We start from the raw sequence: 13,305 nt of genomic DNA, 5'->3' as shown, positions 1-13,305 counted from the left end.
GGGCATTATGTGGGGGGGAACAGCCTGCATGGAGCATTATAAGGGGGGGGGGGCAGCCTGTATGGGGCATTATGTGGGGGTAACAGCCTGCATGGAGCATTAAAAGGGAGGGGCCTGTATGGGGCATTATGTGGGGGGTAACAGCCTGCATGGAGCATTATAAGGGGGGGTAACAGCCTGCATGCAGCATTATATGGGGACCGGTATCCTGTATGGAGCGTTATATGGGGGCCAGTATCCTGTATGGAGCGTTATATGGGGGCCAGTATCCTGTATGGAGCGTTATATGGGGGCCAGTATCCTGTATGGAGCGTTATATGGGGGCCAGTATTCTGTATGGAGCCTTATATGGGAGCCAGTATTCCGTATGGGGTCTTATATGGGGGCAAGTATTCCGTATGGAGCCTTATATGGGGGCCACTATTCTGTGTGGAGCGATTCACCGGTTTCTGAGCTATTGTAGAATTTACAATAGATATCACTCATGAAGTGAAATCTTTGCATTGTACTATATATATATATATATTTCTCCGCCGTATCTCTGCATCATGAATCGTGGTATGTGTTAAAGGGGCCCACTGAGACTCTTTCGCCCGGGGCCCAGAAAAACCTGGAGCCGGCCCTGCCGCTGACAGCTAGCTCCGCGGCCCTGCGCCTGGTCAGAACTCGCTCTGTGTGGATTTATAATGTTTTCTGCCATAGCCGTGACAGCTCGCAGCTCCCGGCAGAGAACATTATGCAGGACGGGGTGGGGCGTCGGGCGGGTCTTAGTGACGCAGCCCTCCACAGCACAGCATGGTACCTGTTGTACGTCACGGGGCGGGTCTTAGTGACGCGGCCCTCCTGCACAGCATGGTGTGTTCCTGACGGGGTGGGGCGGCAGGCTCTCCTCACTGACACGCCCCCGGCAGAACATGTTATGTGGGGCGTGCTGGGGCAGCAGACTGGCTTCAGTGACGCGGCTCCCGGTACCGGTGTTCAGTGTGTAGCGCTGCTAAGCAGCAGCGCTGTATACACTGACGCTCAATGTACAATGCTGCTACTTAGCAGCGCTGTACACCGAGGTCCCGCCAGCATCCTCCTCATACAGCTCCACCCCTCCATAACCCCACCCCCATATGACCAAAGCCCCGCCCCCACCCCCACCGGGCCATGGAAAACTGGTCTTGCTTAAAGCCGGTCCCTGGTGCAAAAAAGGTTGGGGACCTCTGGTCTATTCCATTTGCACAACAGCATGTGAAATTGATTGTCAATCAGTGTTGCTTCCTAAGTGGACAGTTTGATTTCACAGAAGTTTGATTTACTTGAAGTTATATTCTGTTGTTCATAGAATCATAGAATCATAGAATGTTAGAGTTGGAAGGGACCTCCTGGGTCATCTGGTCCAACCCCCTGCTCAAAGCAGGATTCACTAAATCATCTCAGACAGATGTCTGTCCAGCCTCTGTTTGAAGACGTCCATTGAAGGGGAACTCACCACCTCTCGTGGCAGCCTGTTCCACTCATTAATCACCCTAACTGTCAAAAAGTTTTTTCTAATATCTAATCTGTGTCTCCTCCCATTTAGTTTCATCCCGTTGCTTCTAGTCTTTCCCTGTGCAAATGAGAATAAAGATGATCCTTCTACAATGTGACAGCCCTTGACATATTTGTAGACAGCTATTAAGTCTCCTCTCAGTCTTCTTTTTTGCAAGCTAAACATTCCCAAATCCTGCAACCGTTCCTCATAGGACATGGTTTGCAGACCAGTCACCATTCTGGTCGCTCTTCTCTGAACTTGCTCCAGTTTGTCTATGTCTTTTTTAAAATGTGGTGCCCAAAACTGTACACAGTATTCCAGATGAGGTCTGACCAAAGAGGAGTAAAGACCGATAATGACTTCACGTGATCTAGACTGTATGCTTCTGTTAATACATCCCAGAATTGTATTTGCCTTTTTTGCTGCTGCATCACACTGTTGACTCATGTTCAGTCTATGATCTATTAGTATACCGAAGTCTTTTTCACATGTACTGTTGCTTAGCTCTATTCCTCCCATTCTGTATATGCTTTTTTCATTTTTATTGCCCAGATGTAGTACTTTGCATTTTTCCCTGTTAAAAACCATTCTGTTGGTTGCTGCCCACTGCTCCAGTTTATTTAGGTCTTTTTGAATCCTCTCTCTCTCTTCTCTAGTATTAGCTATCCCTCCTAGCTTTGTGTCATCAGCAAATTTAATCAGTTTACCCTCAATTCCTTCATCTAAATCATTGATGAAGATGTTGAACAATACAGGTCCCAGGACAGAGCCCTGTGGTATCCCACTTGAGACATTCATCCAGCTGGATGTGAAGCCATTTACAACCACCCTTTGAGTCCGATCACTAAGCCAGTTATGAATCCACCTAACAGTTGCCTGGTCCATTGCATACTTGGTCATTTTTTCAATAAGGATGGTGTGAGATACTTTGTCAAATGCTTTGCTGAAGTCAAGATATACTATATCTACAGCATTTCCCTGATCCACCCAGTCAGTGATTCTGTCATAGAAGGAAATTAAGTTAGTCTGACATGACTTGTTAGTTACAAACCCATGCTGACTCTGGTTAATCACTTCATTCTTATCCAGGTACTTGCATACATGTTGTTTAATAATTTGTTCAAAGATCTTTCCTGGTATAGAAGTCAGACTCACCGGCCTATAGTTCCCTGGGTCCACCTTCTTCCCCTTTTTGAAGATAGGAACAACATTTGCTCTTCTCCAGTCGTCTGGGACTTCTCCTGATCTTTCCTGGTATAGAAGTCAGACTCACCGGCCTATAGTTCCCTGGGTCCACCTTCTTCCCCTTTTTGAAGATAGGAACAACATTTGCTCTTCTCCAGTCGTCTGGGACTTCTCCTGTTCTCCAAGAATTTTCAAAGATTATGGAGAGTGGTTCTAAAATTTCTTCTACGATCTCCTTCAGTACTCTGGGGTGTAATTCATCTGGACCTGGAGACTTGAACTCATTTATGTTAGCTAAATATTCCCTCACAATCTTTCTGTTTACAGATAACTTGGATTCCTCTATTCCTTTAAAAGGACAGTGAAGATCAGTTGATGTTACATTTTCTTTCTGAGAGAAAACAGATGCAAAATAGGAATTAAAAAGTTCGGCCTTCTCAACATCCTCTCTTACCATTTCTCCATTTTCATCCTGTAAAAATCCTATAGCATCTTTGACTTTTCTTTTACTTTTGACATACCCCCAAAATCCTTTTTTATTGCTTTTGACATCTCTTGCAAGCCTTAATTCATTGTCAGCTTTAGCTAACCTGATACGTGCCCTGCAGGATCTGCAGCCTGCATTATAATCTTCTTTAGATATGCCTCCCTCTTTCCATTTAATAAACATTTCTTTCTTTCTTTTTAGCATGTGTTTAAGTTCTGTGTTCATCCATCCTGGTTTCCTTAAATGCTTCCCATTCTTCCTACTTTTTGGGATTGTTAACGATTGTGCTTTGAGAATCTCATTTTTAAAAATTTCCCATCCTTCCTGGACATTTTTGTCCTTAAGGACATCCAGCCATTGGATCCCTCCTATTCTCTTTCTGAGTCTCTTAAAATCTGCCTTTCTAAAATCTAACCTTGAAGTTTGTCTTCACATGTCTTCCTCCTCTAGTTATCCAAAATTCTATAATAGCATGATCGCTGCCTCCTAGGGTCCCAGCCACCTTTACCTCCTCAACCATTTCCTCCCTGTTTATAAGGATTAGATCCAAAGTAGCAGATCCCCTTGTTTTCTCCCCTACCTTTTGGAAGATAAAGTTGTCAGCAAGAGAGGATAAGAATTTGCTTGACCTGTTAGTTTTACTTGAGAGAGATTCCCAACAAATGTCTGGATAGTTGAAATCTCGCATGACCACTACGTCATATTTTTTGGAGAACTTGGTCATTTGATACATAGAGTTCATCCATATCTTCAGCTTGCCCAGGTGGCCTGTAGTAAATGCCTACAATGGTGTCCTTTCCGTTGTTCTCTCCTTGTATTCTTACCCAAACAGTTTCCACAGAACTCCCAATCTCTGAAGCTTCAATCTCTGTGCAGATATACGCTTTTCTAACATACAATGCGACACCTCCTCCTCGTTTATCAATTCTGTTTCTTGCAAATAAGTTGTATCCTTTTAGCCTTTTATTCCAATCATGTGTATCGTCCCACCAAGTTTCAGTGATTCCAATGACATCATATTCCTTTTCCTGCGTTAGTAGTTCCAATTCTCCTTGTTTGTTGCCCATGCTTTGTGCATTTGTATAAAAACATTTTAGTTTGTGATTGGTTTCTCTTCCTCCCATATTTTTATTTAGATTTTTTTGTCTTTGTTCTTTCTTTCCACTTCCAGTAGCAGAGATCTCAATAGTATTTGTCAGCTGTATGGCTTTTTCTGGCCTTTTGCTTCCCTTCCCACATTGTTCTAGTTTAAAGCTCTCCTGATGAGTGTAGCAAGGCGACTTCCAAATACATGTTTTCCAGTCTTCGTAAGGTGCACCCCATCTCTAGCAAGTAGTCCATCGTATAGGTAATTCATCCCGTGATCCAGAAATCCAAATCCTTGTTGACGGCACCATCGACGTAGCCAGTTGTTCACCTGTAGAATCTTATTCCACCTCATTGTTCCATGGTCATCCACTGGGAGGATGGATGAGAAGACCACCTGCGCTCCCAATTCTTTCACTTTCTTGCCTAAGTCTTCAAAGTCACTGCAGATGGTTTCCAGGTCCTTTCTTGCGGTGTCATTGTTTAAGTATTTATTTTTTTTGAGCAGTGTATAACCCTGCCTAACATGACTTGCAAGTTGCTTCAAAAATGTTATGCCCTGTCCCTCGATCTGCACATTTTTTTTTTTTGCTAACTTGCAAATTGTTATGACATTATTGATGTTAAATGTCTCCAAGTTTTAGGCTTTCAGATCTTGTCACATGAACATTTCAAACTCCTAACATATGTTGTATATATAAAAACTTGTATATCTCTTACTGATCCCTCACTGCTCCAGTTTTGATATTTTCTGATCCCCAACTTGCCCGACTGCTGGTTTTAACTGTGACCAGCTAAGTGGTCATGTGGGTAGATGACACTTATTAGGAAGTTTTGGAAACTGGAGCTGCTGGGATCAGCAAGGTGGGTATGTCGTCTTCTTTTATTTTATAACATTCTGAGGGTTCTGTCACACTGTGTTTAGGCAACCGTTCAGGGGCTCTGTTGGGGCTCACGTCGGAACCTCCTACAAAACTGGATCCGGGCTTATGCCCCCATGGGGCCATAGCCTATAATGGTGCCGACAGAGCTCTGACATGCTTAATTTTTGAATGTGTACTGGGGCGAACACTGAAATGTAGTAGACAACATCTGGATGTCTGTCTCCAGTAGGCATATATATGCTCGAAAATGATGCACGACAGGGGGCACATTCACTCTGCTTGGCGCCATTATAGCCTATGTCCCTGTCTGTGCATATGTCCAAATTCCATTTTGTAGGAGGTTCGGACGTGAGCCCCAACGGAGCCACTGAACGTGTGCCTGAACGCAGTGTGAAAGCACCAGAAGCAATTTTCAATATATTTTTAAAGGCTGGACAGCCCCTTTAATTAAAGACAATGCTCGTCATTATCACTGTATCGTAGACTTTACTTATTTTTTCCTTTACACCCACTGCTTTTCTCAGACTTGAAACCTCATGACTCATATCCTAATAGAAACAAACCTCAGACTAAATATGAATTTTATGGCACAAGCTGCAAACCTTGTCTACAAATCGTCCGTAAACATTATTTTCAATATCTAATTGAGGGCAGATCGCATTGTTTTTACTGATTCTGTTGAAATGAAGATTCACATGAAAATTGACACAGGAGAATCACTTGGTTGTAAATGAATAGTGGAGCAGGGTAATGCAGACAGAAGTGTCCGCTCCACTTTGGGGATTAGGGTGTTCATTCAGGAGATTACATTATCTTTCTCAGCTAGTGGATGGCCTACTGGAGATGTCCCCTTCTCTTGTCCGCAGGCATCTTCTTCTAAATCATCTCTAAGGTTCTGTTCACCTCTCGGAAGTATTTCTCGATGTATACCTGTAATGCATTTGCATTGTTGATTTTCTATTGTCAGTACGTGTCTTGAAACAATGCACATCCGAGATGCTTTCAGTAGCTTCTAGGGGGCTAATTTCTGATTTTCTGTTTGTCATTTTAAAGGGAATATGTCAGCAGGTTTTTCATATGTATTATGAGAGCAGCACAATATAGGGACTGAAGACCGGATTCAAACGTTGTCACTTGCTATGCTGTGTTGTTTCAATATAATGTGTTTTATCAGCAGGAGATTATCGCTATAGGACTAGGTGTCTCATACCTTCTAGTCAACTGCTTTGCATAACCCCGCCTCCACCAGTGATTGGCAGCTTTCTATGTATACTGTGCATTAAAGAAAAGTGGCTTATCAGTGGTGTGGGCGGGTTATGCAGAGCTCAGCATTCTGAGTACTGCTAGATCTGCACCAGAGAAAACAGGAATTTTAACAAAATGACAGCAAACAGACCAGTAAGTGACACATCGCTGAAATCAGGTTCCCAGCCCCCATATTATGCTGCTCTCAGGTTCCAAGCTAAAATCTGCTAACTGATTCCATTTAAAGGGGTTATTGAGCCCAAAAAATACATAAATAACCTTAAAAAGAACAAGTTGTGTTTCTTTTGAATATAGTTCAGTTACTCTGGATGCCCCAATACTCTAGTAGCAGTCCCAGTCCACAGACATTTTCATTTCTGGTCCGATGCTCAACACAGTACAGCTTTTCTTGTGTCCGCACATGACCAGATCAATGTATGAAGCTGGGCTTGCTGCTCATTTTCAAAGCCAAGCCAGACCCCTGTTCTGTACCTGATGAAGTATAGACAGGAAATGCTGTACTGTCTTGGGCACAGGACCATAACGGAAGCTGTTAGAAATGCAGGACTAGATTGACTGTCAGACTGTATTATATTGGAATAATGTAACTAACTATTTAAATAAGTCGTTTTGTCAAATTTTTCATGTTGAAAATCCAGTGTAATAGTGGCTGCAGAGCAGAATAAAACTTTTTTTTTTTTTATAGAATTTTGCCTCCTTTGTGGAGATATTGTACTTCTTCTTGTATGACTCTGATCAATCATAATCAGGCAGCAACATGGAAGGGCAGAAGGACCAGTGATGTCATCAGGGTCACATGACCAGAGTCCACAGGTCCTGCAAGTTGAAGTTTTCAGCCTAAATAAGCACTGAAAATATATTTCACAGCAGAAAAGTGTGGAGCTATTAACTCCAGTTAATATTTCCTTACTTCTGTGCTGTGTAATACATCTTTAGTGCTTATTTAGGCTGCAGTTTTGGTGACGATGGCTAATAATGGATGCAGGACAATAGGGCAAGTACGTGTTGTAGTATTGGTGCAGTGTGGCTGGTACTTGCATATGGGCACTTTCCTGCCATATCAACTATTTGGGCACGCGGAATAGTACAGGCACTACTGTGGTGTTGGTATTACTAGGTTAGTACTACTTTGTCTAACACTTCTGTTATTGTGGCTCACAAAAGGGGCTTTGGCCCCCTATACCTGCCTTGTGTGATCACATCAGTAACTGGCTTGTTGGTGATATTGGATGATTGTTCAGTTGCTTCACTGACAGTATTTTTCTTGATGAGCACTACTAATACAGAATATAAGGGAGTTATTTGGTGCAGTAAATGATCAACTCTAATGGAAATTTTCATAGCAGTGCCTTCAAGAGGCAGACTGCAGTCCATTACAGATTAATGGAGTGTTACTGTATGTGCCATAGGTCACATACTTCTGGCCACAGTCCTACAGTAGTTAACCCTCCAGTGTAATATTATATTCTATTATACTAATGGAAACTGCGCTATAATGGAAAGCTCATCTTTTTTTCTTAAAGAAGTTGTCCAGTACTTTACTTTAAATTACCCCCCCAATGTATCTCCCCGGGGCCCCTAAGACTTTTTGTAAATACCTTGTGTTGCAGATAATGCCTGTGAGTGGCGCTATCACTGGCCGCTCACAGGCAGCATGTAACTCCCGGCTGACGTCACGACAAGTGAGGCGTGACTCAGCGCTGGGGTCCCCGCGGTGGTTGCTGGGTTGTGGGCGGGTTACCCCCCGCGTCACACCCAGCATCCACCGCGCGCTTTCCCAATGAATGGGGAGAGGCAAGAGTGCGCGCTGGATGCCAGGTGTGACGCGGGGGGGGGGGGGTAGCCCCGCCAAAACCCAGCAGCCACCAGTGGAACGCAGAAGACAGAGACCCCTGGCTGCTGCCAGCACTTGTCATGACACTAGCGGATGTCAGAGCCGGCTGCAGCCGGTGGTCACGTGATGCCTGTGAGTGGCCAGTGATGGCGCCACTCACAGGCAGTATCTGCAACGTAAGGTAATTACAAAAATCCTTAGGGGCCCTGGGGGGATACATTGGGGGGCGTAATATAAAGTACTGAATAACCCCTTTAAAGGAAACCTTTCACATCCTAGCTGTCCTCTAGACTGCCCCCATAGCGTTGTTAGTGATGCAATGTGCATCACTAACCAGCTGTTTTCAGGAAAATCGGTGATGGTATAATGAGGTTATAACGTTTTATATACTTTGTCCTACCTGCTTGTATTCAGTCATAGGGGTGTGATTCTCAGATTCAGTCATGGGCGGTCGCTGCGTTCAGTTAGTGCTGGCAGTGCCCATGACATTTGAATACTGCTCTCGGCAAGCGCGATGTTTGAGGGGCGCATACGCATCTGCGCACTGAGGCTGTGTGATTACCATCTTCAGTGCGCACGCGCTGCCACCTGTGGCTCCCGGCGTGTGCACTGTCAATGTATCGTGCGGTCACTGCTGCAGTGTCACTGCGCATCCGGTGACCACAAGATACATTGACCGCGCACGTGCCAGGAGCCACAGGTGGCAGCGCGTGCGCACTATGATGGTAATCACACAGCCTCAGTGCGCATGCGCCGGACCTGCGGCCCGACGTGTGCAGATGCGTATGATCCCCTCAAACATCGCGCTTGCCAGGAGCAGTATTCAAATGTCTTGGGCGGCGCCAGCACTAACTGAACGCAGCGACCGCCCATGACTGAATCTGAGAATCACACCCCTATGACTGAATACGAGCAGGTAGGACAAAGTATATAAAACGTTATAACATTATACTACCACCGATTTTCCTGAAAGCATCACTAACGATGCTATGGGGGCAGTGTACATAGCAACTAGGATGTGACAGGTTCCCTTTAAATAGTTTTTTTGATTGATACTCTGTGTGTGTGTGTGTGTGTGTGTGTGTGTGTGTGTGTGTGTGTGTGTGTGTAATATACACACATTCACTCACTCACTGACACACTATCTCTCTCTCTATATCTTATATAATATCTTTTCTTTTTCTTTTTTGCACGGCTGCTCATTAACTGTATGTTACCTGCTGTATAGGATGTGTATGCAACTGAACATGGCTATTTGTCATCAGTTCTAGACTGTGGGGAGGAGGCTGGCTGACTAGCTCATGTCGACAGCCAGCTCTTTTCTTGGTCACAACTGATGTATGGAGTGAGAAGGGGCTGGCTAAGCTTTTCAAATGAGACAGTCGGCCAGCTCCCTTCTCACACAGCAGTGGTTAATATTTCTCTTGAGTCATCAGTTTGCCATTATTCTAAACAAATGCCCATTTCCTGCACGACTGTCTACAGGAGACTGTATAAGAATAGGAACGTGGTTTTGTTGTGGTAGACCAATACTAATGGCTAGCTCTTCTTGCTGTGATCTGGGCTTTAATATATACCATATCTATATACATACACTTGGGTACCACTAATCTTCTGTATCTCCATAGCCGGTGAAGATGGGCACATAAAGATCTGGTCTAAAAGTGGAATGCTGAGATCCACATTGGCACAGAATGGTAAGTGATCTATCAAAGCACACAACGGTATGTAGACAGAAGTGTGTCCATCAGTAGCAGGAGGCTAGCCGGAGCTCATGAATACGGAGGACAACCAGCAGTAGCAGAGCTGCAACAGATGAAACTGATTTTATCAAAACTATGGCAAGAAGGTGCAGTAAATGACACCGTATTACAATCACAGACTTTGTCCTGACCTTGTACTGCCCACAGGTTGGACATAATAAACCTGGTGACAGTTTCCCTTAAAGGGTATCTGTCACCAGGTTTTTGCTAGGTAATCTGACAGCAGCATGGTGTAGGGACAGAGACCCTGATTCCAGCAATGTCTCACTTACTGGATGCAGCAGTTGTCATAAAATCAGTTCTATCTGCTGCAGAGCTAGCAGAGCACAGAATACTGAGCTGTGTATAACCCGCCCACACCACAGCTTTCTGTATACATTGTATAGTAACAGAGAGCTGCTAATCATTGGTGGGGTGTGGTTGGACCAGGAAGCATGTTGCTTCTAGTCCTGTGGTGATAACTTCCTGCTGATAAATCACTGATTTTACTAAGGCAAAAACACACAGCCCAATAAGTGACACATCACTGTAATCAGGGTCTCAGCGCCTACATCATGCTGATCTCAGATTACACAGCAAAAACCTGCCGACAGATTCCTTTTAAATATATGGCTACTGATGAAATTGTATTAGTGCTCAGTCAGTAGCAGTGTGTGCTCGGATATGTGCATTAAATATATGGGCACTGCGAGTTATGACCGGGAATCGCAGAACTCAGTTTTCCAAATGACTGGTAACACTTCTCTAGATTATCAGCATTTACAGCTAGAACTGGGCAGAAGTTATAAGCAGGATATAGCCGTGCCGTATCCTATGAAGTGGTGACCTTGGGGCTACAGCTGCTGGACCAGTCAACGGACAGACTACCTATGACTGAAGGAAACGTTGCCCTCGGCCACCTGTCTGCTCACAGAGAAAAAAAACGTTATCAGAAAAAGGTTCACTTATGTCCCTCGATGGTCGAGTCTCTAATTGTATTAATCCTTAACAGTCTGTGGCCTTCAAAGCCGCAATTATTAAAGTGTTAATTAGAATTAGGACGCATGACCCATTTTAAGAGAACTGAACATGGAGTAGGAGCGTTCTAACCTCCTAATTTATTGTGTGGCGCTCTCCGGGCAGTTATGGGGCATAATCCGGGCGAGTAGTACAATTCTCTTATGTGTATTCCCGTTCTGATCTCCTAGTGTTTTATTAATGCTTTTCTTCCACTGACTTAATGATGATTGCCCCCCACACTGGGCTGCTTTTAGAAAGAAGCTTTAGCCCTGTTCTGTAACAACTTGTTTTTTTCTTCGGAGTCTTCAGTGGGGAGAATAGTGGCGTTTGTCCCTCCTCCAGGCCGGTCTCTGGAAGACTTGGCTGAGCCAGCTGAGCACTTTGTTTAGACAGCAGTGTTAATTGCGGGGCCGCTGTCATCTAATAGTCTGGAGGGGCGGTGGGTGTTCAGGAATAAGTAACAAAGAGCAGGCTTCACACCCGCACCCAATGCCGAGAAGAGCACATGCACTGATCGGCCAGGGTGTGCTTTTTCATATGGCAAATGTGAACTTATCAAAGATATCTTGAACTGGACTTATATCCTAGAAATTCATCATTGAGCAGTATCCACATGGAGCTGCGCCTAGATATCACTTGGAACATTTCTAACTGCAAACTGTTAATAGGAAAAGTGGCTGAAATTAGATTGTCTCTCTAGAGATTACCTGGAGAGCCAATTGATCTGAATGAGAAGAGTGTAATGCTTTACTACAGGCTGCTACAGGGAGATAAGGCATTGAGATGCTCTTTATACAGTTGACGCCACCGGCCTTATATTTACAATGCTGCCTGGTAGTTATCGCCAAGCACCGTACATAGTGCCAGTATGATACAGTTGACTCTGCTAAAACTTCCAGGATCGGAGACCATTCCTATCCCTGATGTATAACTTTTTTCCCATCAATGGTTACAGTGGTATATAGGTAGTTAAAAAGGTTGTCGCTTGCTCTGTCATCCCATTAGCGTCCCTGATTGGCAATCACTCGATGCAGAAGACTCTGATCTGGGGGTCCCCAGATTTGTCAGCTTTGTACTTCCTAAGATGTCCATCTGTGAGTCTTAAACTGGCATAAAAAATACAGAAGCACTGCTGTTATACTAGCAATCTATTGATCGCAAGTCCATAAAGGGACTGAAGAAAAACAAAACGTTAAATTAAATGGTTAAAAAATAATATAAATAAATATATATGATGGGAGAAATAAAAAGAATAAAAGGGGTTATCCAGGACTATTTTTTGTTTTATGTTGTGCCCAGTGCCGATCTCCAGTAATTCAGCAGCTTCTGTTGATATGCCGACAGAGCAGCTTTGTCACAATACTGTTTGATATCCCGGGGCTAGGGCCTCCTTTCCTATCCCTAAAGCTAGGGGCACCCTAGCTATCCCTGCTCTCTGGATTACTTATAATGGTGAAGATGACGGAGCCACGTGCCTTGCTGAGCTCCTAAATCAGCCCTTATCTGTCCACTTCCCCACCCACGGAAGTAGGGTGTTGTAGTGTAAAAGAGTACACAAACCAGGCTAACAAGTGAAGACCTGCAGGGATAAATGAAAAATACCAATCCTACAAATATGCACTCACAAACAGTGAAACACCGTGAAGTAAAGGAAAGAAAAAAACAAATAGGAGAGGTTGAGGCTATTACAAACTACCAAGCAACAGTCTTTAGAACACCACTCCAAATGACTCATCAAACAACAAACACCTCCAACTCCTGGAACGGGCAGTATAAAACTAACACTGGCAATTCCTGATTGCCAGACGAGTATATATAGTAGAGGGGAGTGGCCAACACTGAACAGCTGAGACCATAAAAGCAGGACACCGGCAGAAGCTCTCAACTGAACAGATTAACCCCTGCACTGCTAGCAGAAACCCGCACTGTTTAATATTATGGTGAAGTTCTTCTAATCAGTGCAGGAATAGGAGAAATCAGACATCATTGTCTTCTGGCCCCTCTCTTTCGGTAAACTCATGACATGCTTCTTCTCTTCCACTCTGTTGATGGGGATTGACTGCTGATAGGCAGCAGGGAGCCAGCTGTCAAACTTCTTGTTGCTGGTTGTCAGTCCCTATGACTTCAGCTATCACACCCCATCGACAGAGCAGCCCAGAAGAGAAAGAGCTGTTCTGTTGACATGTAGCAGCTGAATCGCTGGCAGGAATGGCCTGTGACCACTCTGTGCCAGCGCCAGGTAGAACAGACAGGTAGTTAGCAACTACCTGCCTGTTTTAGTT

At 44.3% G+C, this 13,305-nt stretch overlaps 1 protein-coding gene across 1 annotated transcript in view; it reads left to right on the top strand.

Moving 5' to 3' along the window:
- The window catches only part of IFT80 (intraflagellar transport 80), a 140,531-nt gene that overhangs the window by 41,267 nt on the left and 85,959 nt on the right, over positions 1 to 13,305 (top strand). The window contains exon 5 of the mRNA XM_073674807.1: positions 9,890 to 9,958. Within this exon, the coding sequence (XP_073530908.1) occupies positions 9,890 to 9,958 (69 nt within the window). The remainder of the gene's footprint in view (positions 1 to 9,889; positions 9,959 to 13,305) is intronic.

This window comes from Phyllobates terribilis, unplaced genomic scaffold (genome assembly GCF_046119375.1).
Source record: "Phyllobates terribilis strain yellow unplaced genomic scaffold, ASM4611937v1 Scaffold_3__8_contigs__length_932513732, whole genome shotgun sequence".
Classification (NCBI taxonomy): domain Eukaryota; kingdom Metazoa; phylum Chordata; class Amphibia; order Anura; family Dendrobatidae; genus Phyllobates; species Phyllobates terribilis.
The sequence above is the reverse complement of the archived record's forward strand: the minus strand, read 5'-3'. Positions and strand labels throughout refer to the sequence as shown.